Source organism: Xenopus laevis, chromosome 1L (genome assembly GCF_017654675.1).
Source record: "Xenopus laevis strain J_2021 chromosome 1L, Xenopus_laevis_v10.1, whole genome shotgun sequence".
NCBI lineage: Eukaryota > Metazoa > Chordata > Amphibia > Anura > Pipidae > Xenopus > Xenopus laevis.
Genome location: NC_054371.1, coordinates 46,223,781 through 46,251,691, shown reverse-complemented (window position 1 = coordinate 46,251,691; position 27,911 = coordinate 46,223,781). Strand labels below are relative to the sequence as shown.

Below are 27,911 nucleotides of genomic sequence, written 5' to 3'. Positions count from 1 at the left end.
TGTGAGTTACATTGTTACGTTTGCCACTGTCCCACGAAAACACCTTTCTAAATTGCCCCAACTCTTGACTGCTGGCTGGGTAACTCAGCTGGAGTCGGACATCTTGCCATACCATGTCATATGTATATATATATGAAAAGCTTCACTATGTAGACAAGATACATATGACAAGAGGCTAAAACCTTTTCAGGGGAATCATATGTAGTTAATTAGGGTCACATTAGTACTCTATATACTGTATACTAACTAGACATCTGCTTTTATTCTCTGTGTGCTAAAATAAACAAAGCTCATTTCTGATTGGCTGCCTTAGGGCTAGTCCACACGGGGAGATAGCCACGCGTTTGCGGTCGCGGCGACAAAGCGCCGCGCCAGTCGCCGCGACCGGCGCAGGCGACAGTTTTGTATGGGCGCCTATGTAAAAACGCCTGTGCTAACCACACGAGGCGATGCGCTTTTCAACAGTCGCCTGAAAAAGCCTGGCGAGGCATTTTCAGGCGACTGTTGAAAAGCGCATCGCCTCGTGTGGTTAGCACAGGCGTTTTTACATAGGCGCCCATACAAAACTGTCGCCTGCGCCGGTCGCGGCGACTGGCGCGGCGCTTTGTCGCCGCGACCGCAAACGCGTGGCTATCTCCCCGTGTGGAATAGCCCTTAGGGTTGGGGCAGATTCGGGGAGATTTAGTCGCCTTGCGACTAAACTGCCTTCCACCTGCTTGAACGAAGAATCGCCTGCGCTAATGCACTCGATTTCTGAAGTCGTCCGAAGTTGCCTCACGAAGAAACTTCAGTTGACTTCGGAAATCGAAGCGACGTGAGTGTGTTAGAGCAGGTGATTCTTTGTTCAAGCATACGGAAGGCAGACAAAAGGCAGTTCGGGGAGATTAACGCCACACAGAAGAGGCGGTTAGTTGCCAGTCGACTAAATCTCCCCGAATCTGCTCGTCTGCCCCAACCTTAAACTGGGGTGGATTAGCTAAGAGCCAGTATGGCCTGAAGATAAGTTCACAACAACTGATTCATAAGCAGTATCATTGTTCCTCCAAGTGTACTTATTTGACAGATGGTTTGCTAATGACAGTAAGCCTGGCTTAGGATAACATGGGAAATTAGAAAATGCTAAATAAAAGTGAGTCTCTATTATCCCAAGAGGCAGACGTTTAATTTTTTATCTCACATCACAGAATTATTCACTCCCAGCTTTGCCTTTACAGGTTTTGCTGATTGCCATATGTAATCTTGTTTTGTGTTGTATTTTAGGAAGGGAATAACAAGAGGAAGTGTTGATCGTTACCTTTTGGAGAATGTGCGAGATTCACTTCCAGAACATTTCACAAAACCCGTACAAGAGGCTATCCATAATTTCACATGGTACGTACTGAACTGGATTTTTACTAATACGATAGGTCAAAAAGCAAAACCAAAGTGTGCACGCTTCTCTACTGATCTATATACCCCTTGTGATGGAGGCACACCCACAGATGCACTGAATAGGGATGGGTGAATTTGACCAGTTTTGTTTAGCCAAAAATTTGCCGCCGGCAAAATGGCGCATACGCCATTCAAATCCAAAAATTTTTTGTTACGCTGTGAAATTTTTTTGACGCGAAAAAATACAATACTGGTCAACTTTGCTCTCATAACTAGTTAGCTTTGCAGCACTTGGGTTTTATAGGTAATCAGTGTTTGCTTCAGAAAGACTACTATAGTTTATATTAACAAGCTGCTGTGTAGCCATTGGGGGCAACCATTCAAAGCTGAAAAAGAAGAAAACGCACAGGTTGCACAGAAGATAACAGATAAGCTCTATAGTATACAGTGGGATTCTTCAGAACTTATCTGTTATCTACTGTGTATCCTGTGCTTCGATGGCTGTCCCCATGGCTACCAGCGGCTTGTTTATATAAATTATAGAAGTCTTTCTGAAGTACCATTTCTACCAGTGGAGGGCAACGGTACATTATACTGTCATTCCTTTAAGCAAGTTCATTTTTTGGTGTTAGTGTTCCTTTAATCATTCATTCTAGTCATTTACACATGGGAATGGAAGCTGAGTGTCATTGTGTTTCCATTTTAAACATATTTAACACTGCATTGTCCATAGCTATATTTACTTACAAGCCATTGGTGCAGTTAAAAGTTTGAAGTTTGAATCTAGGAATTATGTTTAATTAGAGGATATAACTCATATTGGGCACCAGACCTAGGGGTAGGAAGAAGAGGCACGTGCCAATGGTGCAACAGAGCAGGGGTCATTAGACAAGTACCACTTCTGCCAACCCCTAATATGAAAAAGTTTGGGAACCCCTCTCAGCCTGCATAATAATTTACTCCACTTGCAACAAAAAAAAACAGTGGTATGTCTTTCATTATCCAGGACCATCTGAGAACTGGGGTGTTTTCTGAACAAAGATTTTTAGTGAAGCATTATTCAGCTGTATGAAATTAAATCAAATGTGAAAAACTAGCGGTGCAAAAATTTGGGAACCCTTGTAATTTTGCTAATTTGAATGCATGTAACTGCTCAATACTGATTACTGGCAACACCAAATTGGTTGGATAAGCTTGTTAAGCCTTGAACTTAATAGGCAGGTGTGTCCAATCATGAGAAAAGGTACAGTATTTACAGTAAGGTGACCAATTGCTAAGTTTTCTTCCCCCATGCTGGTGTTTTTTAAAGGGATCCTGTCATCGGAAAACATGTTTTTTTCAAAATGAATCAGTTAATAGTGCTACTCCAGCAGAATTCTGCACTGAAATCCATTTCTCAAAAGAGCAAACAGATTTTTTTATATTCAATTTTGAAATCCGATATGGCGCTAGACATTTTGTCAATATCCCAGCTGCCCCCAGTCATGTGACGTGTGTCTGTACTTTAGGAGAGAAATGCTTTCTGGCAGGCTGCTGTTTTTCCTTCTCAATGTAACTGAATGTGTCTCAGTGGGACATGGGTTTTTACTATTGAGTGTTGTTCCTAGATTTACCAGGCAGCTGTTATCTTGTGTTAGCGACCTGTTATCTGGTTACCTTCCCATTGTTCTTTTGTTTGGCTGCTGGGGAGGAAAGGGAGGGGGTGATATCACTCTAATTGCAGTACAGCAGTAAAGAGAGATTGAAGTTTATCACAGCACAAGTCACATGACTTGGGGCAGCTGGGAAATTGACAATATGTCTAGCCCCATGTCAGATTTCAAAATTGAATATAAAAAAATCTGTGCTCTTTTGAGAAATGGATTTCAGTGCAGAATTCTGCTGGAGCAGCACTATTAACTGATTCATTTTGAAAACATTTTTTTTCCCATGAGACTATCCCTTTAAAGAAGAATATGCACCAGCCTGGGTAAATAAGTATCACAGCACCAGTGAATCAGGCGTCCCCTGTCCTTGAAGCTTCTGGTTATTGATTGAAGTTTTTGCTTATGGAGAAGCAGATAAGTATGGCTGCTAGTGTAGCAACTGCTATGCTTTTGCAATAAGAATATCTGTAGTAATGGAACATGTAAACAGCAGGCTATGAATACTATATTTCATTGGGTTCTTTCATATTTGTTGTGTGCTGTGGGTATGATTTTTTAGACACAGTAGTTACCGGAAGATGTTAATTGGTTTATGTTGCTTATAATGTTCATTTTTTTTCTTGACAGTGAATCCATATCCTCCTTGTCATCCAGTGGGCAGACCACACCAACAGACTTAAATCAGTCCTGGTCAGGGATACAAAGCTATACCACCGGCTTGTCCACAGAGAGAAGCTCTGTTTATTCCTGGGCCGATGATGTACGTCACCCCTTGCAATAATTGCATTTCTGACTGGAGTTTGAATGGTTTCCCACAGACATAGTAAATGACCTGCAGTTGGCAAAAAAAAACGTATTTCTGTATAATAGACTGCACAGTAAATCAAATGCAATCACCCTATTCAGCATGTGTGACACTTACTGAGACAGTGTGTGTATTCAGGGAGGCGGATAACAATAAAGAGAAATAAAGAGAAACCATTTATCTTCCGCACAAAATGCTGTTTTGAACATGTGCGTGATGTTGCTTGTATTGATGCTGAATCTTGTTTTGTACCATGCGTGCTAGGAGTTTGATAAAGCCAACACACAGCGGGTGCATGAGTTATTCTGGGATGTGGATGAAATGATGTTTGAAGGTAATGTTACCTCACAAAACAAGACCCTGCAAGCCGAGGGGAAGGAGTGGACTGAGCGATCCCTTCATTTAAGGTAATGACAGGACAACTGGCTGTATTTGTCATGTGATATGCTGTCATTTTTGTGATGGTTCAAATGTGGGATCAATTATAAATCACAAATTGCTAAGCGCACATATGGTTGCAAAACTGTGCATGCATTAAAGGAACCGTTCTGTGTACAAATAAAAACTGGGTAAATCGATTGTATGTGTAAAATAAAAAAATGTTTTTAATATAGTTAAGTTGGATGTGTAACAGAATAGAACGCTACTTCCTGCTTTTCAGCTCTCTAACTGAGTTAATCGGTTACTTTAAGAGGGGCCACATGGGACATAGCTGTTCATTGAGTTTGCAATTGATCCTCAGCATTCAGCTCAGATTCAAAAGCAACAGTTTTGACCCATGTGGCCCATGCCTGGTAACCAATCGGTGGAAAGCAAGAGAGCTAGAGAGAAAGTAGTGTTCTGGCTATTAAGTTACACAACCAGTCATTATAGCCGTTATACAGTACCATTTTGGTTCATTATCTATATAAGTATTTTTTTTTGCACAGCCTATCTGTTTAACCAGTTTTTATATTTACTAAGGATGCACTGAATAGACTATTTTGGATTCAACCGAAACCCCCGAATCCTTCGCGAAAGATTGTCCCAATACCAAACTGAATCTGAATTTGTATATGCAAATTAGGGGTGCGAAGGGGGGGAAACATTTTTTACTTCCTTGTTTTGTGACAAAAAGTCACGAGAGTTCCCTCCCGCCCCTAATTTGCATATGCAAATTAGGATTCGGTTGGCCAGGCAAAAGAATTCGGCTGAATCCTGATGAAAAAAGCCGAATCCCGAACCGAATCCTGGATTCGGTGCATCCCTAATTTTTACTAGGCATGCACCAAATCCAGGATTCGGTTTGGGATTCGGCCAGGATTCAGCCTTTTTCAGCAGGATTTGGCGGAATCCTTGTGCATGGCCGAATCCGAATCCTAAATTGCATGTGAAGATTAGGGGCGGGTAGGAAAATGATGTGACTTTTCATCACAAAAGAAGAATTTTTTCAACTTTTTCCTTTCCTGCACCTAATTAGCATCAGGGCCGGAACTAGGGGTAGGCACGTGCCTAGGGCGCAAAGCTAAGGGGGCGCCAGGCACGTACCTGCTCTTTCGCCTACCCCATGTCTGGTCCTGTGTCTTCCTGGCCGCCGCTAGTAATGTGCGCTGAATCGCTTGCGCGCTGGCGCGTACTTTCGCGCATGCGCAATTCAGCACACACTAAGCCGGCGCCGTGGCCGGCCAGGTTGCCTAGGGCGCCTGGTCGGGTTGGCCCGGCTCTGATTTGCATATGCAAATTCAGATTCGTTTTGGTATTTGGCCAAACCTTTCACCGGGGATTCGGTGCATCCCTAATTTTTACACGGAACAATTCCTTTAAACAGTATTATATATACTTGCACCACACATACCCTAATGCCAGCCATTAATTATGCACCAGTGCATGCACTGATAAAGGAGAACACTGAATTACTATTAACCTGGACCTGCTACTGCTTTGCACCAAGTAAACTGGAAGTACATGCCATTATTATAGCAGCCTTTGCAAGTGATGCTATTCTATGACAAACGAAGGGTAAATAGTGTGCGGCTCAACTTGCGTAATTTACCAACACAGATCCTACTTTGCATCCAATTGATGCATTGTGCACAAGTTGCGGTGGATGCAGCTTAGTGGGTACCTGCAACGAGGAATGGAATTCTGCACTGCATGTAAATAAAATGGTGATTTGCACTCATACATTGCACTTGGGTTTGAAATGAGCCTTTAGCATAAGCAACATGAGATTAAAAATGGGTCTTGGTGCTGTTTATATTGAGTCTTGACATTCCCTTCAATACAGTGAAGGGATTGTTTTTTTTTTTTGCAGTGCTACCGGCAATAATGTAAATGGCCAGTGAGGAAACATATGCTTCACTTCTTTTTATAAAGTTGGAAGAAGTTGCCAAAACTTAGGGCAGCTTTGGAAAACGAGGCTCCGCATATGTTTTCCCGTCAGTTTAGTCACCCGCAGAAGAGGAGAGTTATTGCAGGCGACTAATTTCCTCATCTGTCATTGCCCTTTCATATACATTTAAAAACACTGAATATTTTTAATGAAATTATATTTTAAAGTTGCATAGAATTTATATTTATTTCATTATGAAATAAATATGTGGAGTTCCCCTTTAAGTAAAAAAAACACAAAAAACGTAGGCCCGTTTGAAAATTGCTTTAGAATATCACGGTCTACATTACACTAAAAGTTAACATGGATTACCCCATTAATTCTTATTAATGACTTGCCTTTCCTTAAGACTTCTCAGCTATATAATAATTTAGGGCTGTATTCTGTTTGCTTGTGTTCTACAATCTGTATCCTTGATCTGATGATCTTATATCAATTCCTTCCATCTCATTATCTCCTTTCTCTTGTCCTTTTACCCTCACTCCCATGTCAGTATTGCTTTTCACATGCTAGTGGCATTTCCTCCTTAGCAGCAAATTTAAAATAAAAGTCTTTAAATCTATTTAAACAAGCAGAACATTTAAAACACTCTCCTGTGCAGTAACTGTAAAGGGCAGAAGTCATGCTAACATTGCCAGAAATGCGTAATAACAAGCTATTCTTACTTTGATATATATAATATATACATATAGAAACCACATTTGCGCCTGCTATTCTAATTCACTGATTCTTGCTTTATTTTTATATTTCTGCACTTTAGAATATTAGGGAAACAGCTTATTTTGCCAAAGGATGAAGGTTTCCAGCATTACCAAGGTAGAACATCAAGCAATGCATATATACATCCGTTATCTGATCTTGGGGAGAGCAGCAGTGACATGAAAGAGTAAGTAGTGTATTCTAAACTCTGGGTCTATACCTGCCAGGATAGGATATCTTATTTATAGGGGCAACTACACTTCCATCTGTGTTCTGCCTTTTAATTTAACCTTTAATTTAACCCACTGTGAGACTGTATTAGTATCAAATGGACAAGCATTATGGTCAGTATATTACACGAAATAGTATATATAGGATATTATGATCCCTATTGTTAATTATATATGGTACAAATGTACAGGTATGGGATCCGTTATCCGGAAACCTGTTATCAAGAAAGCTCAGAATTACAGAATGGCAATCTCCCATAGACTCCATTTTATACAAATAATCCAAATTTTTCAAAATGATCTCCTTTTTCTCTGTAATAAAAAACGGTACCTTGTACTTGATCAGGGGCAGATTTACATAGCAGGCACCCCTAGGCCCTAACCTGTTGTGTTCATGTTCAAATTTTCAGCATCAGGTCCGGAGTACTGGAGATTTGTGCACAGGAAATTTTCAAATCTATTGTGTCTTCTGTGAATCCCCAGTGCTTCTGAACCAATGCGGGTGTGGTTGGGCGGCATGCCGCCCCCCTATAATTCTGCCTGGGCCAATAATCTTTATTGGAAGCAAAACCAGCCTATTGGGTTTATTTAATGTAAACATGATTTTCTAGTAGACTTAAGGTATGAAGATCCAAATTACATAAAGATCTGTTATCTGGAAAACCCCAGGTCCTGAGTATTCTGGATAACAGGTCCCATACCTGCACTCTCTGTTGGAAAATATAAGGAAAACAGTAATTGCAGTTCCCTGACCATATCAAGTCATGAGGCCACAGATCAAGTATAATTTATCTTATAATACAGCTTTAACAAGTAATGGGATGTTACTATGCACAGATTGTAACTGAGAACACCACTAAGGTTTATTTATTAACATATGGTCAATTTGCTCTACTGCGGGCGACTAATCTGCAAATGCTTTCCCATTGACAATAATGTAAATCAACAGTGGGAAAATATACACTTTGTTTTTCTGAAGTAGCCTGAAGTTGCCTCTTGAGGAGATTTCAGCCTACTTTGGAAAAACTAAGCAATGCATATATTTTCCCTCCAGCAATTGACATTATTGCCATCAGCAGAAGATTAGTCCCTTGTGGTAAGTCAAATTTCCTGCAGGTGATTAATCTCAACATGTGCCATAGCCCTTAAGGTTCATTATTTTTTCTAGGTATAAATGTTTGTGAGTAATGTGACAAGAAGTGACATAATTAAGCACCAATTATAACCAAGACTGTGTTTGAAATATGCTGGGTAGCTGTGACCTGGGCAACATATACTGTATTAAATGCATGTAAACAGCTACAAATTGTATTAGCCACAAGCCAACATTTACATGACGTGCCTCTCCCTAATGAAAAGTGGACGTTGAGCCCCATTTGCATTAAGATCATTATAAGCATAAGAATTTTAAGTTGTAGGCCAATTAGGCCTTTAAAGGCCCAACAAATAATTTGTTGCCTAATAAAAGAAAACATGCTTCTAAGCAACTTTGCAATATACATTAATTACAAGTCTTTTATGGTTTTTAAGTTATTTGTATTGCTATTGAAAGCAGTGTTTGTCTTCCCTGATGGCTCAGACTTTTGAATCAATGTAAGACAAGGCAGCTGATTAACAGACCTGTCTTTGCTGGGGAACTAATGGGGAAATTTACTAATGGGCGAAGTGACTAACGCTGGCGATAATTCGCCAGCGTGATGTTATTTCAGGACTTTGCCGATTTACTAATGGCATAACTTCGCTAGCGAAGGAGATAGACTATAGTGGTACTTCGCTCCCTAACGCCTGGCGAATTTGCGCTCTGGTGAACGAACGTAACAACGCTATGGGGCACATTTACTTAGCTTGAGTGAAGTAATAGAAGAAAAAATACTTCGAATTTCGAATGGTTTTTTTGGCTACATCGACCATCGAATTGGCTACTTTGACTACGACTTAGAATAGAACGATTCAAACTAAAAATCGTTTGACTATTCAAAGTCTCTTTCAAAAAAACTTCGACCAACTACTTCGCCACCTAAAACCTAAGGAAGGTCCCCATAGGCTTTCTAACAAATTTTCTGATCGAAGGAAAATCTTTCGATCGATGGATTAAAATCCTTTGAATCGTTAGCTTCGAAGGATTTAATCGTTCGATCGAACGCGGTTTCCTTCGATCAGAAAATTTGTTTGTTCGATCGCAGGAAATGCGGTAAATCCTTCGACGTCGAAGGATTTTACTTTGACGGTTGAATATCGAGGGTTAATTAACCCTCAATATTCGACCATTAGTAAATGTGCCCCTATTTCACTAAGATTGAAATTTGACTGAACGCCAGCTCAGACCAGGTGAAGTGCAATAGAGTAGATAGGACTTGGTCAAAAAATAGTTGACATTTTTTCTTAGTCCCAAAAAATGCTGGCATCTTACTTTTTACAGGGTGATAGGCTGCAAAAGATTGTCATTTTTTTTTTTGGGGGGAACCCGGCTTCCCCCCCTACATTTCCTAACATATGGCACATAAACTATACAGTGGACTCATGTGTAGTGCAATATAACAACTCTAGTCTATTTTATTATGGTTCCCTGGGCTTGTGTTGTGTAATGTATTGGCTGCAACATATACGTCCATTTAACTTTAACTTACCGCCATATGCAAATTCGCCAACGCTAGCATAACTTTGCTTTGCTTGCCACAGTAACGCTAGCGCAACTTTGCAAGCGTTCGGCCCCCTGGACGCAATTTTGGATTTTCATGAATTAGTGTTGTCCTGGCAAATCTACACTTGCCGAAGTGTTGCTATGTCAGCCAAGCCGTCACTGGCGCAATTTCAGAGGTAAGAAAATTTGCCACTAAGACTTTGCAACATTGTAACAACCAGGAGTTAAGCAAATACTGCTTTCAATTGTGATTGTTTTTACAAATAACTTTAGGGGGCAGATTTATGAAGGATCAAAGTGAAAATTCTAATTCAAATTTTTTGTTGTTGATCAAAGCACTCAAATTCGAATTGTGAACTAAACAAACTCGATTAAACCTCACCTTAAACCTGCCAATTGCTGTATAAGTCAATGGGAGAGGTCCACGGATGAAATATGGTGATGTTTGCAGCCTTCCTGACATTCAAATAGAGTTTTTCTAATTTAAATCAAATTAGATTTGAGTTTTCGGGTCGATTCAGTTCGTCTGAGCTGAGAAAATTAGATTTTAATTAATACATTTTGATTTGTTGAATTTTGAATTTATGAGAGTTTATGGGATGTTTAAAAAACTCACATGAATTCGAAATTCGACCATTGATAAATGTGCCTCTAAAACTTAGAATTATGTTTTCTTTTATTAGGCAAGCTTCTATATTGGGGTTGACTTCAACCCAGCACTGACTTTAATGATTTTTAATCCAGCACTAACTTTAATTGATGTCAGTGGAGGAAGCAGCATTACAGTTATTACAGTCAAAAACAAACCCATACTCTTTCTTTTTGCTGTTTATTATACTCTATTGGGTATAGATTTTAGGTGGTTTCTTATGTGACTTGATTTAAACCAGATCAAAACTAATTTTAGCTTTGGTTTGAAAACCTATACTAATTTCTTTATTTTGTTCATGTTATAGGCTTTGCATCTCAGGGTCAAAGCTTCTACCCACAGCATCGCCACTACACAAAGCCCAAGATTCTGCCTCCACTGGGAGCCCAGGAGTTTCTGAATTGTCCTCCTATTCGTTTCTGGAGGAAGAGATTTACGGCATGGATGGTACTATTGAGGAATATCTCGCTTTCGACAGCAGAGAACAGTAAATAATACTTTTTGCTATAAATAAGTAATGCACATAACACCAGATGCACATACAAATATGTCCATTTTTGTTGTCACAAAGAAATACAACTGCACACACTAAAATAAAGTGTGCTTAACCCATTTATTTTAACAGAATGTGACAGAAAGGTAGTATTTAAAGGATTTATTTTTCAGATGTGGTGAGGTAGCCACCATTTCATTATTTTAGTGTGTGTGACTCTATTCATTTGTGACATATGTTGATGCCCTTCCAGGCAGCCAGTGTGCTATTGCAACACAATATTATTCTGCAGACTGAGATCATCTTTCCATTTTTGCATGGTTATTGTGTAAGAAACACTAGAAGCTGAACAATCCTTGGACATGTATACGTATGTATAAGCATACCGTTTTCAACGGTAGGTCCGGGTGCTCATGTCCCAGACCTTCAGTACAGGGGAGTATTTCACTGGAAATTAAAATTGCAGCAGGCATCAATCCGGAACACCAAGGATTAGAATTCAGGAGCCCAAAGTTTAAATAATACAAAATACTTTATTTTATTTGGTATAAAACCAAAAGCCTTATGGGTTTTTTGTCACCAAGAGGCACTTAATCATAGGTTAAATTCAAACCAGAAATAAAGGAAAAGGAGCTAATTAGAATGGGCGGCGTTTGTAAAGCCAACCAATATGCTTCCATATATCATTCCGTCTATTGGCTCACTCTTAGAATACATACTATTTAAACACTATTTAAAAATACAGGGTAAATGGTAATATATAACAAAAAATACAGTAAGGGTCTGGCCGCACGGGTGACTGTCTTCCCAATGCCTTCCGCCGGCTAAAATGAAAATCGCCTGGGGGCAGGCAGTGCTTCGTTTTCCGAAGTCGCCCGTAATTGCCTCACAAGGAAACTTCGGTAAACTTTGGAAAACGAAGCTCTCCGAGTGCCTGCCCTCAGGCGATTTTCATTTTAACCGGCAGAAGGCAGGGGATGGCAGATTGGGGAGATTAGTCGATGCGAAGAAGAGGAGATTTGTCACCTGGCGACTAATCTCCCCGAATCTGGCTGTGTGGCCAGACCCTAAAGGTAAAGCAAGAGTCATCAAAATCAAAGTTCAATCCAAATGGTTGTCTGGTCCCTAAATTAAAAATCCATCTAGCTTATTTTTTTAATAAATCAAAAGTTTTATTACCTCCTCTAATGTTATGAACAATTTTATCAATCCCTATTACACTTAAGAAGGATACTGTCCTATTATGGACTCCTGAATTCTACTCCTTGGTGTTCCGGATTGATGCCTGCCTGCAATTATAATTTCCAGTGAATACCTCTAAACTAGTTATGGTGGGAAGGCCAGTTTAACACAGAAAAACATGTATTTCATATAAAGCTGACCTTTAAAAAAACAAACAAACTGTTGATCCTGAGAATTGAGCTGACCAGTTTATACCGTTTGCTCAGTAACGGAATAGTTAAATTGTGAGTTTTCTCCACCTTCCTTATTTAAGCCATCTGAGAAACGACCACATTCGCTCAAAGGGAAACAACAGTGTTTATAATGGAACTCATCAGTCCCAAATCTCTCACTAGTGCATGCATTCCTTACAGTTTTTCAGCCATAGAAATAAGTCAGTTCACCTGTTTGGTAAAATAACATATATCCAGTAATGCAATACTTGAAGGTAACAACTGACCATGGGTAAATTGGCTTGTGTGAAGCCAGCTTAGTTTGTGCAACATCATCATATTCAAATTCTTCCGGTAATGCAAAAACTTTAAAAAAGCTCCTTTTGGTCTGAGAGGGGAGAACATTATCAAGCCTCTGCCAATATCACATAAAGCTATTCCTAGAGCTACTATATTGTCAGCCAATGTTTATTTAACACCGACCTAAGCCTGAAATGAGGTTTGAGTCTTAAACAAGTGCTAAGGAAAATGCCATACTAGCCAACTTGCCAATAAAGAAGAAACATCAGTAAAAATGTTAATGGCATGGCTCTTCACATTAAGGAATAAACCATGCTTTAAGCATTCCAAACAACAGATTCCATTCCGGTTATACTGCAAAAAAGTGTAATCATTCTAATCTATCAGTATTTTGTAGTCATTGGTTTATTGGCTTAAGTCAGGGATCTTTAGGGTGAGGACACATGGGAGAATTCTAGCCTGTGGCTATATCTTCATTACCGCAGGCGACAAATACGTATACAGAAAAGACTTTCCATTGAATAACATTACGACAGGTCCGGACTGATAATTAAAATAGGCCCTGCATTTCAGGTACACAGAGGCCCACTCAGCCCACACAGAGGCCCAAACAGCTCCCTACCAGCCCAATAAATACTGACTTTCTATGGCACCTTATAGCAGCCCCTCTGGCATTTGCCAGAACCCACAGATTGCCAGTCCGGGCCTGCATTACGACTGGTGCAAGTACGATAAAACTCTGTATTACAGAAATCCAACTCAACTGTGGGAAACTGCCTCTGCATTTTCCCATGATTAATCCGGATCACCACAAGATTTAACCAAAGGCAACAAATGTCACTGTGTGCCATGGACTCAAAAAATAAGTCCATATAGTGTCTATGGTGCGTCAACTTAATCTTCCCTATGTAACCTGTACATGAAGTCCAAACTACTTTTTGTCTCTGTGAAATTAAAGTGAACTGAATTAAAACTTGTGAATTATTACTTTATAGATTGTGTTATTAACTGTATGGGGCTAATTTAGGTAATATTAACTGCATTTTTTAATTCTGAGCTACCTGCATGGCAATCTGGTGTTTTGGGGGTAGTAAAGCTAAGTGTGCTTTAATCATTAGTGATGAGGAGGGTTTGGATCAAAAGAAAGTTCATCTTCACCGAAAGAGGAATAAACGTGGCATTCCTCCTGTCTCTCCTAATGCCTGCATCAAAGACACGGTGGCCGCAGAAGTATTTGATGATGCCTGGAGGAAAGCAGTTGATTCATTGCAGGAGCTTATTATGAGATTCTGCGAAGATGCAGTGGGTAGGTTTCTGTATGTTTGATAAACATATACTGTTCTCCAGAAGCCTGTGATCGTGTTGTATTTAACTTTGGCAAAACATACAACTTCAAAGGGGACAAAAACCCACCATAAGTATATTTGCTGTATTTATTTATTTATTTATTTATTTTGAGCAGTTAAGCAACTGTAATTATTCTAGTTGTTACTTACTGGTGTTCCCTGGGTTGTCATTATAGTCTTGTAATATTTCTTTCCTATTGATAACATTTTATTATTTATTATTATTATGAATTGTTTATGTAGCCGCAACATGTTATGCAGCACTTTACAAAGACACATACATTAACATAGTAAATTAGGTTGACAAATGTCAACCTTTTATGTCTATATATAAACTGCCTAACTGCTAAACTGTGTTACTTGTCTTGTAATCTATATACTTGTGCCCATGCAAACAAATTATCAGATTAGAGCACATACCAAAAACTGTAGAATGTGCAGAAAATGTAAAACTGTATGTACATAAATACATTCAAATTGTCAGACTGGGCCTCATAGCCTGACTTACAGGGCCACGCTCAGAAGAATTATAAAATAGTGATATAGGTTATAAAGCTTTATTACGGAATGGGAATTTAACCAGACTGGATCCACTAGGGGAGCGTCTGGCACTATGGCAGCCAATCGGACCATGGGCCTTACCATAAAACTGGCACTGGCCACAGGTTAGCCATCACTGTCTTATACCTGGTTTTATGCCTTCTGAATTAGTGTCCAGTTGGTAAGCCAGAATCCAATTGGAAAAATTAACTTACAATGTTTTGTACAGAGGAGCTAAAGCAAATTGAGAAGCGCCAGTCAAACGGCAATAAGTATCTCCCAATGCCAATTCAACGTATTATTTCTGAGTCAGCAAGTGTCCCTCCATCTAGAGGCTCAGAAGCAAGAAGCCTGTCGTTCGGCTCATACCTGTTTCCGTCTCAGGTAAAGGCATAAAAACGTGTAATATACTGTATGTACTTATATTTAAAAATATGTGAAGTAGACATTAAATTGACCATTTAAAGGGTACCTTGTAAAAAAAAAAGGTTTTTCCCCAGAGGTGCCAGCTAACAAAGCCAGCGCTCAGTTTTTGTTTAAGAAACCCAAGCACTTCCCACTCCCCCACAGAGAACTCTTGGTGCACTAGGCTATGTTTGGGTGCACACATATAATGAGCAAGTGCTTCAGCTTGCTCATTATGATCATGAATGTAAAATTAGGATCAGAGGATATTTTGACTCATCCTGCATAACACAGATAATGAGTGAGCTGGGACACTCCCCTTTTATGCACCTGTATGTGCCCCCAATATGGAAGTAGCTCCTAGTAAGGGGACACATTGTTTCCCCCACAAGGGGTGCAGGCTCTGTTAGCCTTCACCTCCAGTAGGGAAAACAATATTTATGTTATAGGTGCCCTTTAACTAATAAACATTTCTAGATACTTTTATTAGAGATAGGCTTGTCATTATTGGGAGATGCTTCATTCATTAATGAATTAACTGAATTCATTACTTTTGTTCTTCTTTAAATAAGAATACTGTATCTATTGTTGTAGAGGAGTGATGGTCTTCATATTATAAATAGTGTGCTATGAAATATACATGTATATATTTTTTTAATTTAATGGGCCGTACGAGCACTTTAAAGTCATACTAGCAAAACTATTTAGAGAGTCACGAACAGGAGTACGGCACTCTGGTAAAAAGCAGGTTTTTATTGCAAAGTACTGCAGAAATACATGGGCCGTACGCATTTCGGGAACAGGTTCCCTTAATCATAGGCTTACAAAATGAATTGTGCACATGCATTATATACAAGTGGTCTATGGCGACCTCTATTGGTCGTTATTATTATCACTGCTAAAAACATTATTTATTTATATCAATAAAAGTGACAATTAGAAAGGTAAAATAAAAAAAGCGGGGAGGATTATATGCCTTAAATATTTTATATAATTTTTATTTAATTTGAAGTATTAACCTCATCATATTATTTAAATATTTAAATAAAATAATATGATGAGGTCAATACTTCAAATTAAATAAAAATTATATAAAATATCTAAGGCATTGGAGGATACAGGCTGAGGACAGCTGGCTGCTTATACAAAGTAATAGTAGTCAGCCATCTCAGCAAAGTAGTCCGACAGATCAGCAGGAGAGAAGGAGGCTAGGCTTAGGGAACTGTTCCAAACCATTAAAAATCATGAAAAGTCTGCATATTTTTTAATTGATATATATGCAAAGTTGTTTGAAATTATGTTTACTTTTCAAAAAGCTTAAGTTATGTTTGTATGGAGTTCCCCTTTAAATTACATCACTTTGAAATAGAAGATTCTCATGATGTAAAAGCAGTAGTGCAGTGAGAACTCATGTCGGAGCACTGCTATTTATTGGGCTTGCCTTGTCCTTTAAATGTTATATTGTTATATGCTAGTGTCCCTCTTGGTGCTAGATATACTGTACATAATCTGTATAAAGAATTCTGAAAACAAAGATAAACGTTCCAGAGTTCAGGGTACTGCATTTTTGAACTGTACTGAATTGTTCAAGTTTATTATGTTTTGTTAGATTTATACCAGGGATAAGAGGTCCATCTTAAAGTTATTACTTTTGAACAACAGCTCCCACAATCATGAGCTTTGCACACCCATAACTAAGAATACTAAGAGATTAATTGGAGATAGAGACCCACAATAAAATACAGCTCACATATACATCCCAGGTTTCCATACCCTCTTGTAAGCATGCTACAGCTAGAAGAAAAAAACAATACTAATAACAAGGTCCTATTTCTTCCCACTCCTGCAATTCTTGACCTTTTCTCATTTTTACTACACTTATCTGCTTTGATTAACCTTTATTTGTGTTGACATGTTCAAAATAATTAAACATTATATTTTTGATAAGCAGAAAGTAAATGAAATGGCACACAGGCATTGTACTGGCCTTGGTACTCTCAGCAAAGTCCCCATGAATAAAAAGTTACTTTTCTACCCTGCAGCCACTGCCTGTTTGTTCATATGTGAATGAAAACACTGTGTCTTTGGCAGGTGCTGGGGCTTTCTGGTGGGGATGGCTTGTAAATATTATCCCTAAAAATATTATATAAGGATTGTTTAATTTTAGCTATTCAGTTTAAGTTGTGGGAAGCATTAATGTACAATAAAATGTATATATATTTGCAGATAAATCGCAATTTATACAATGACTTGAATGGTGTTATGACAATTCAGGCCAAACCCCTGCAGCACAGACATGCTGGATCCGCAGAGAAGATGCAGTAAGTAGAGCTCTTGCAGTTAATGTCTCCTAAACTCTTCTGGGAGAAAAATTGTGTTCAGTGTAAAGTGAATTTATTTTGTACCGAGGAAGCTGTAGCAGGCTTTTAATATTAGACTCCACAGTGAAGTTCCACCACTAGAGTGAAATTCCGCCATTCTCCATTCATTTCTATGGGATTTTTATAGGCGTATTTATCAAAGGGTGAACTTTCACTTCACCCATTGATAAATATGCCTTTCAAAATCCCATAGAAATGAATTGAGAGCTGCGGAATTTCACTCTAGTGGCGGAACTTCACTCTTTGATAAATTTACCCTTAAGGGGGTTATTTATCAAAGGTCGAATTTTAGAGTTTATGTGAGTTTTTTTCTTACTGTAATAAACTCGAATGTACTCACAACTCGAATGGTAGCTTATTTATGAAATAAATCGAACGTCTAAAACTCGAACAAATGTTACCGACCCAAAAACTCAACGCAATTCGAATTGAGTTTTCTCCGAAAAAAATTTGAATGTCAGGAAGGCTATTAACTTCTTCAAATAAGTCAGCCTCTGCCATTGACTACATAAACTCGGCAGGTTTTAGGTGGCGACCTATCAAATTTGATCTACTTCCAGGGTTAGAGGATGATAAATCTCTGATTTGAATTTGAATTTACCATTCGAACCTTAGTAAATCTTCCCCTAAGTAATAGAAAACAAACTTCTCTCTTTTGAGAATGGCTGTGAAATGCAATAGTGTGTTCTAGTGATGTGCGAGCTGGCTCGATACCTGCCGGTTCTGGCCGACCTTGCACCCCCCTTTGGGACTGGCTCTTTCCTGGTCAAGCTCTTTCTCCTGCTCTTCCCGCCCACCACCTTCAACTACCGGCTTCCGCGAGCCTTCTCGCCCCGCCCCTCTTGTGACATCATCGGTGGGGCGGCGCGGGTCTATAAAGGGAAGCCGGAAGTTGTGCTTGGGCGGGCGCGGAGGGAGGGCGGTTGCAGATCACGAAAAACTCGACCTGCAGATCACTACTGTGTTCATCTGCTCTTCTGATGCAAGACTCTACGCTATTTGGTTATCTGATTTGCATTTTTCTGCAGAAATGAACAGGAAGATAAAAGTTTTAACATTGCACCCCGGGTCTTAAACTCAGCACGGAACAGACTGGGAAGATTAAGTGATAACAGTGTTCTCTCCTCATCCCGAATACTGCAAACGCCATCTAGGAAAACGCCAACACAGCGCCGGCTGCCATCTATTACTCTGGATCCTCTGCGGTCCAAAACCCCCAACGTCTACAGTGATGAAGTCTTAAGAGGGACAAAATTGTATGTTGAATGCAATCAAGTATATTTGTCTGTTCCGTGGTCATGATTTTAATTTTCTTTCTTGCCTGTATTTCCATTCTGTATTCTCAATCTAAAGGTAGAATTTTAGTAAGAAGAAGAGATTCTAGAATCTATGTTTCCCTCCTAAATGATACAAAAATGATAGAATGTACATAGATATGGTATGAGACCTGTTATCAGACATGCTTGGGACCTGATAACAGATCTTTCCATAATTTGCATATTCATACCTTCATCATTTTTAAAGATTTGGATTATTTGGATAAAGTGGAGTGTGTGGGAGATGGTCTTTCCGTAATTCCGTGATTTCTGGATAATGGGTTTCCAGAAAGATCCCATACGCATATATGATTCCCTACAGGACAGCCTACTGTTTTCATTAAGACTCATATTGCCATATAGAATAATTTATAGGCAAAGCTGCACTTTTGTATTCCTCTCATACAATATTCCGAGGTCTCTGTGGGACTCATTTTGCAGACCTCTGACACAATTCTGCATATATGTCTCTTTTTAAGGCTGAACAATTGGCTCAGTTTACACATCAGTGACTATACTCCAGTACTGGTTAAAATTAGTATTAAGATTAAAAGCACAAAAAAGGTGTCCTGTTCCTGCCTAAATCAGTCTTACATATGAAATTAGCCATTAAAAAAACACAGGTAAAATAAAAAAAAACAATAATAAAAAAATTAGCCATGACTTTCCTTTTGGCGTTTTTTTCTTTATTTGAACTCTATTAAAGAAAAGCTTTATTGAACCTTATGAACTGTAATTATAATCTAGCATTATTTACATCAATTACATTTTTTAACAGTTGATTTATCTGCTTTGGGAAGGTGTCACTTCTTTTATACAGGGATATCTTTTACTGGGTGCTTAAAGCTTAATTGGAAAGTGTATTTTTGTATTTCAGATACACAGGACTGGACCGCTTGCCATCACCATTCATGCAAGCTAACAGAAATAAATTGCCACCCATTAACTCAGAAGTGACTGAGCAACATCTGTCAGTCCCTGGATCTCGGCATTCAGCTGTGAGTTTCTAATCGTGCATAATTTTTTCAGATGGACTGTAAATAATTAACGTTATAACCAGCTGAAACCAGTGACTGTTCAGGTAATCAGAGTGTCTAGATAGCAATCATTTTTCTAGGTATCTAATTTAGCCAGGTGCTCACTGACTCAATTGCAATGGAATGTAACTAAAATATAATTTACGCTTGAGTAAAACAACATTTTAATGTGCATAGCTAAATGTTCCTGAATGTTGAAAGCATTTGGCACAGGGGCAGTCATTGTTTTATAATTGACCTGTAATGTCCACTTTGAAGGCACAGAGACAAGTTGACCACCCAACAGTAGATTAGATAATGTGGTAGCACTTCACTCTCTTTCTATATCATCATTTCAGATTAAAGAGCATGGGACATAGTACACCAGTAAGCTGGATAAATAGCCAAAACTAAACTTTATTTCTTTTGTGTAAAGAAAAAAAGAAAAAAAATACATATATACAGGTATGGGACCTATTATCCAGAATATAAAAAAGAAGATCTAAGATTCCTCCACTTTCTCCTTCGGATGCAACAGTCAACGCAGTATTATAGAGATGGACCAGCGCTCAGAAAACAGCTTGAGGATAGATAACAAAAGAAAAATTGCCTAATATAGTGTAGTAGTTTTGACCTTATTAGTGCACCTTTATGTGATCACACACTCTATAGGGAAAGTGCTCCTTTTCTTTCACCTTTTGGGTTAATAAAACAACCTTTATCCAATAGTGACTTTTCCAATAGGGCTTTGTAAATGAATACATACAAACGTTTAATAAATGATGTAGACCTTCAAGTATAATATAGACCTTCAAATATTGTCTGTTCTTCAATATCCAGATCTCCAATAGTTCTAAAAGAATGCACTTGATATAGTGTAAAATCCTTTTTAATATTCAAATATAGATAAAAATGCACTCACATTTCCACAGTTTAAAATCGTGTATATCAATGTCCCTGCAAAGCCAAACACCCGGACTTCTCCAATGCAGTCGGTTGTACTTGCCGGCGTTTGCGACTTCCTCAAAGGTTTCATGGAGGAAGCCTGACGCGTTTCATATCGTGATTTCCTTAAAGGCTTTGTGGATATATATATACATGGTTTTATTAGATGCTTTATAATGCCTGCAGATACTAAACCATCTGTTGCGTCATCTCCAGTTTTTTACTTGTTACTGTTATGCTTATGTTATAAACCACTCCCAATAAATCAGCCTTGTATATGTATACCGGCTACTATAAGAAGCAGGGACAAGGTATGTGATCTGATGTTGTTAACTGAAAAGACCAACAATTACAGAAATCAGGCAAAGCAGAAACAGATCCAGCCCAATTAATCTAGTTACTGTCCAGTACAGAGTAAACCATATGTTTAGTGGAAAAATAAATTTTTAGAGAATACAAAAAGTATGAACGAAAATAGCTGTCAAAATAATTTGCAAACCCCAATGAACAAACTAAAAATTAGTGAACGTTTGAAAACCATGAACGAAAGGCTAATCTTTGTAAGAAAAGAAAGGGAACTTTCATTGACTTCTACAGCTTTTACTTGCCCTACATTTGTATTCGTTGATTTTATGGTTTTTACACTTGATGAATTATAAAAAAAAAAATTATAGTAACTATATGAAAATGTGTTTGTTTGCGCTAAAAAGTATTATTCGGAGAAACGAACACTCTACAAACTTTTATGAATCAGCCCCATAGTGTCACCTTGTAACTCCATGTCTGAGAGATTCTTTGTTCAAGCCATATAAAATATAACATGCAGTTATAGCAAGAACTCTACAGTTTTTCATGAGAAATTGTCCAATGGCGGGCACCTAAAAACAGTCCTTGGAAGAGGTAAAAGCAGTAATGGCTGCACTAACACATACAGTGGAAAAATGTAAAATCCGGAAGGTAATCAATGCCGCTTAGCTGTGCTGGACTACAAAGAAACAATGTCATATCCTGGAAACTGTAATTTACAGGGACCTTGTAGCTCTGGGTATAAGAATTAATTTGCCCTACTTTGGGACCTTGATTTGTAAGAAAATGGAAGACATTTATTTCTATTTAATGAGGAATATTGCCTGCCAAAATTTTCTAGTGGTTACTTTGGCTTTGTGACCAAACACTTAAGTATTGGCGCCTCCAAATAAGTACCAACTATTACTTTTCATATACAAAGTATTTGCTGTATCAAAAGAACATAATATAGTTGTTTAAGATTAACTTTGATCAGCCTAGTCTCTTTTATATCATTTTACATACTCTTTTTGCAAAACATGAAAGATCTTTCAGACTTGTTAAATTCCTGTGTTTTTCTCAGTCTGAATGCCATGATATTACAGGAATCAGTGTTTGAGTCTTATGCTACATACCTGCTGCTAACATGGCCACCTAGTTGAAACGTCCTGGTTCAAGTACCACCAGAGCAGAGCATATGTCAGGGATCTTGTTGTTCACGTGATGTATATGCACAAAGGGATATACGGCAGGAATAATCAGGCAATAAATGTATTCTATGTGAAGAATTATATTGTATAGAAATAGAGGACTTCTGCTCCTAAAGAACCATTGTTCATAAGTGTTTTATTTTACTCTTATGCTGGAGATAATGTGTTGTGATTGAATAAAATCTCCAGTACACTGTTGTTATGCCTCTGGCCATGGTTGCCATCATATGCTGTATATGATATTAGTCATAGTACAGAAACAGTACTCCCTCATTTTATCCTTAGTAAAACATTACAACTGATGTAGTTATTTCAATGTGTGAGTGTTTTTAAATATGTGGTGAATATGAGAGATCCTGGCTGCCATAACATAAATCTTTCTTTGCTCAGAACAAAACCAGGCTCCCTCACAGCAGAGTATCTAGTGCCGTTCCTGACAGCGCAGGTCGCCGACCCCCACGGGAGAGAACTGCACCCCAAGAGCAATTTTCAAGGCCAAATACCACACACACCTTTAGAGTAAGTTCCTACTCACTTTGGAATATACACCTTTAAATATGAAAGAAAATGTAATAACAATGGCAAATACAATGGCTTGGGTAGCTAATGAAGCAGAGGGTTTAACATTGTACCCCAGCCTCAGGGATATTCTACTTGTGCAGAAAAAAAGATAAACTATAAATTATACGCATAAGCCAGGACATAAGAACCATGAACAAGAAATGGGACAACAAGTTACACATAAGAAATAATCAAGCCCTGTCTTAGCTGTCTTACATATTCAGAGTCCATGGGTCCCAGGTCAGACTATGTTTGTCCAGTTTTTGGCTATTTTAACCATAAAAACATGGTATTTAACTGCGTGTGGCCTGAGCAACCTGATGTTTCTAATGGAGTCAGTTTGAGATGGAACTGATTTTTATTCGGTGTGCTGGAAAATCCGTTACACTAATTTTTGCATTAGTCTGTGTATGTGATCATCAGTTAAGTCATTTTTGCCACACCAGATATATTTGATCAGTTCCTTTAAATGATTGCTCTGTCAGTCTTATGTGTAACTATACAGGCATCTAATCCAGTGGATTCTGGGGGTTTTTTATGAGCATAAAGTGCCCAGTGGCCATGGCCTTTTTTGTTATATCCCACTGTTGTGACCAAACTAACCACAGTTCCTGTCTTTTAAAGAATGTCATCTGTGTATAGGTATAACTTAAATCAAACTGAAAAGCTGAAGTTGCAATAATTAATAATTAATAATATCTGTATTTTCTTCAGTCAGAATTGTCACACAGACGATCCTTTACTCCCATGGATTTTACCAATCATACATGGACCGGGCAGAGTTTCCTAACAAGTAAGAAATGACATTCTTTATAATATACACAGATTGATCTTTCAGCATATAGAGTTACCATTTAGCTGCACTAAAATGCTACTATCATTTCTTTTTGAATTTTGCCTAACTGACCAGTATATTACTGAGCAAAATCTGCAGAACTGCTTCATGAGTGAATAAAAATGTTTCACTTTCAGAAGGAGACTGAACCTTCCTTCTGGGATGAGCAGCAGATGACTATGATTAGATATTTTTTTGGCTTTCCTTAAAATTAATTAAAGGCTAAATCAGTAAATATGATTTCAGTGAGCAAAGATCTGAACTTAATGGATATGTTTTTCTTTTCAACATTATAAACTGCAGTATGTTCCAAAGTCCCTAGTACAGTAACCTCTTTCATCTATGTCTGATAAGATAAAGCTCAGAATTGTTGTGATATTGCACATTATTGATTTGAGTGACCTGCCTGATGTGGAATCCTGCTGTTACTTAAATTGTGACTTTAGGCTTCTAAGTATTGAAAAAATTGTAAACTTTGAGAGTGGCACTTAACTGATCCAGTGCAAAGTAACAATACAAGTGTTCTCTTCTTTGTGCTAAATTACCCAATGTGAAACGGCAAACTGGGTGAGAACAAAACAAATCCTGTCTCGGAATGCTTGCATTTATTTAAGTTCACACACTACAGCTGAGTAAAACTGACCAGTGACAATAGAAAACAGTAGTGAAATGTATTTTTTTTTTTATATATTCTGAACTGCCAGCCGTTTCAGATTAAATCGGCAATGAGACACACAGCAACCCTACTACCTCGAACCCCATACTAGGTGTTTTCTTTGCCAGTGGAGAATATGCCAAACCTTTCTTACAGTGTGTATACAGGGTGGATTGCAGCAAGATATGCACACTTCAGCATGTTCTATCAATTCTTTTCCATCAATATGTCCAGAATAGAAAAATATATTACACTGGATCTTAACAAATTCTTTCTGTGCATGAAAGTTTGAATTAAAAGTGTATCAGAAGAAGCCACTGGTATGTGTGTTGCATATTTAAGTTACGTAAATAAGGGCTTTTTTTATTTGCAGGTGAGCATTGCAAATAAACAGGGCTGTGATAATTTAATTTAAAGACTCAAAGTTTAGCAAATAATCATATTTTCAATGCCTACTACACCAGTTACAGTGTGTGGTTCCAAGGTTTGGGTTAAAGATAAATCCATCTATGCCCACAGTGATTCCAGGATTTAGAGAAGTGTAATACTAGAAATAAAATGCTTGACATTTGAATTATTGAATACATATTAAAGACATATTACTATATTTTACTTCCAGGCTCCCAGTATCCGCCTAAATCTTTCCAGAGGAATCAACCAACTTCTAGAAGAAAATCTCAAGTGGCCTCTTAATAAAATACTGAACTGGACATTAAAAGGCCAAATAAGTAGTACAGAATCTCTTTGGACAGCTGGTTGTTGTACATAACCCTTGCATCCATTGTTTTTCTTTTTCTTCAGATAAATGACTACATCAAATGTTACATGCAACTCTCTTGAATGCCAAACATGTTATTTCCCATTTTCTTAGTCCCAAAATGTATAATGGAGTCATGGAGAGTTCAATCATTGGGGCCAATTGTGCAAGACCTACATCATGTCCTTTGACATTTTATTTCAGATGGAGCATGAAGAATGAAAACCTTGATTTTCTAGAGGGTAAGGGTACCGGGATTGTTTAATAGTATTTCATATGTAAACAGCCTTTATTGTTTCCAAATACATTAGAAGTAAATTAATCGGCATATAAAATGGCTGTACCAGGGATATCAGACTTGAAACCCTCTGGCATGGTAAATGAGTTGAGCGCCAGAATTTCCTGCTGGAAGTGACGTTCCACCTGAAAGAAAATATTTCTGAAAATACTTATTCTCCAAAAGTAGCATTGTGTGACACTGCACAGAAAATCCAACTGTCCATACAAGCAATGAGAGCAAGAGGCCACATATAAGCCTCTTGATGAACAGCACAATTTAAGCGCCCCCTTATTTCAGTTACAGTCAAGGTAAGATTATGTAATGTATCTATTTAGGAATATCTGTTGATCTGACTTTCAAACCTTGAGCAGTGATGCTCAAGGTTTGTAAGTCAGAGCAACAGATATTCCTAAATATATATATATATATATATATATATATATATATATATATATATATATATATATATATATATATATATATATATATATCATAATCTTACCTTATCTGAAATAAGGTGGTACTTAAATTGTGCTGTTCATCATGGGTTAATTGGGAAAAACACTTTACTTGTGTGCAAAAGTACAATTAAAGAAAATGTGCTTACACAATGAAACTGCTATTTTAAAAGTAAAATATATCCAAGCCTTAAAAATCTGAAAGCAAGACACTCAAACAGCTGATCAAGGGGCAGAAGCTGATCTGGAGATGGTCTCCTTGACACCTACAGGTTGTGGGAATTATTGGGTTATAACATCCGCTAATGTGTCTGTCATTACAAGGTCAGTGAATGCTTCATTCAGCTGTTTGGGTTTAATTCAAGGTATAATGCTTTGAGCCTTCCTTGAATTTGAGCCAGTTGGATGCCCTTCATCTTGCTGTGACTATCACAGAGTAAACAGAAACATAAATCTATGGTTCTGTAATTCAGGTCCTTGACACACAGCCCTGTCCTTTCCAGACAGGGCTCCATAGGCCCCTACTGTGATCCACTCAATATAATTATTTTATGTATGGCTAACTTAACATTACAAACTGTAGAATAACTATTAGGGATTACAAATGTGCTTGGGCCCTGAAAAGAAAGGGCCACATTGGAAAAATAATTTGATCTATCACCACAGAAGTAAAAAATTTAGTATGGAAGGGCCAACGGGCAATTTCACATGCAGGAGATGAAGGATAGAGGCAGTTAGACAGGGTGGGAAACAGGAAGATAAACAAGATGGTTGTTGGGGACAGATGTATTTACCCTGAGTTGAAGAGAGTGAAGACTGCTGACTGGTTTGTCTGACTCTGGAGGTACAAAGGGGCTGCCCGGTATAGGAAGGGACCTGCAAAGGGTTCATGCATCTGTGATGGTGTGCCTTTTATATTCCCCGGATTGTTAACTGATCCATGCACTTTCTAGAAAACTTCAAAGCATACAGAGAAATATTTTCTGCACACACTTTATGTAAATTTCATATGTATAATATTTATAATAAAAGTTTATTTTTGTATTACTTGAATGGGAAACAAATTTGTATTATAGTAAACAAATCTGACAAAATAAAATAGTAGCATCATTAACTTTTCTACTGTATTAAACCACTTCAGTAGCATAGTAACTATGTAACAGCATTTCATATACAACTGTTGTAATTTATACGTTTTGAAAGCATTGAATGGTTGTATTATTACTCTGAATGGACTGTCTCCTTGATTGTGTCAACAACCTAGAAGCATTCATTTGTTTATTGCCAATAAATTGCTTGTTTTATAAAATGTGAAGTGTTCCCTGGGTATTTCCATGCAGCCTACCAGACTATACAGTATGTCAAGAGACCGCACAAGCCATTCGGCTTGAGCAATCATAAAGAACACCTAAAAGCTGCCAATCTTTTTCTTATGTGCCAAATTTATGCTTAAGTCTCTATTTTTATATTTTTTGGTTGCTTTTAACTGTCCAGTACAGTCTCAGATCTTCTCAGATCCTCTCTTACGATTGTTCCAAAGTCCGCTTTCTCTATAATAATAAAACAGATACTTGTACTTGATGGTAACTAAGCTGCATGAATCCATATTGGTGGCAAAACAATCCTGCAGGGGTTATTTAATATTTAAATGATTTTTATAAGACTTAAGGTTTGGTGATCCAAATTATGGAAAGATCCCTTATGTAGGAAATCAAGTATTGATTATTGGTTATGCACCAAAAATATGTGTTAAAAATGTTTCATATTTGCACTTGCCATTCATGCATTCATTCACATACCCCATTGTTCATTATATCGTGAATGATGTTGTAGGAAACTACTATGTTGTAGCAAAAATATGGAATGCTTTATACCATGGTGGATGTATATATTCAAGAATAAATTAGAATCGCACAGTCTCTCACACACATTCACTGTCACACACAGGTCAGTCACACACATACATACATTTTTTATACATCATATTCATACATACCTATACTTTGATTTAATTTTGGTAGTCTGTCAATGATAAATCAAGTCAATGATAATTTACATATGCAAATTAGGGTTTTGTATCCGTATGAATCTTTCACAAAGGATTCGGCATTTGTCCAAATCCTAAAATAGTGGATTCTGTGCATCCCTAATGCAGATACAGAAACAATATAAGCACTATTCCTGTATGAGGCTGCAGAGCACATGTTGATACTCTCAGCAAAGACTTTGAGTATTTTACTATAATACACAATAGCCATGAATATCTTGTAAATTATATCCTTATAAACGGTGAGTTCTGATGTCATCAGTTATAAACAGTG

The 27,911-nt window shown here is 37.9% G+C and overlaps 1 protein-coding gene across 1 annotated transcript in view; it reads left to right on the top strand.

The window, feature by feature from the left end:
* Positions 1-26,899, top strand: part of fam149a.L (family with sequence similarity 149 member A L homeolog) — a 65,106-nt gene extending 38,207 nt beyond the window's left edge. The window contains exons 2-14 of the mRNA XM_018230289.2: positions 1,261-1,371; positions 3,645-3,777; positions 4,087-4,229; positions 6,954-7,079; positions 10,720-10,899; positions 13,718-13,905; positions 14,715-14,869; positions 17,117-17,211; positions 18,300-18,527; positions 19,465-19,585; positions 22,435-22,563; positions 23,320-23,398; positions 24,715-26,899. Coding sequence (XP_018085778.1) covers positions 1,261-1,371; positions 3,645-3,777; positions 4,087-4,229; positions 6,954-7,079; positions 10,720-10,899; positions 13,718-13,905; positions 14,715-14,869; positions 17,117-17,211; positions 18,300-18,527; positions 19,465-19,585; positions 22,435-22,563; positions 23,320-23,398; positions 24,715-24,788 — 1,762 coding nt within the window. The 3' untranslated portion in view covers positions 24,789-26,899. The remainder of the gene's footprint in view (positions 1-1,260; positions 1,372-3,644; positions 3,778-4,086; positions 4,230-6,953; positions 7,080-10,719; positions 10,900-13,717; positions 13,906-14,714; positions 14,870-17,116; positions 17,212-18,299; positions 18,528-19,464; positions 19,586-22,434; positions 22,564-23,319; positions 23,399-24,714) is intronic.
* The last annotated feature ends 1,012 nt before the right edge of the window (positions 26,900-27,911 follow it).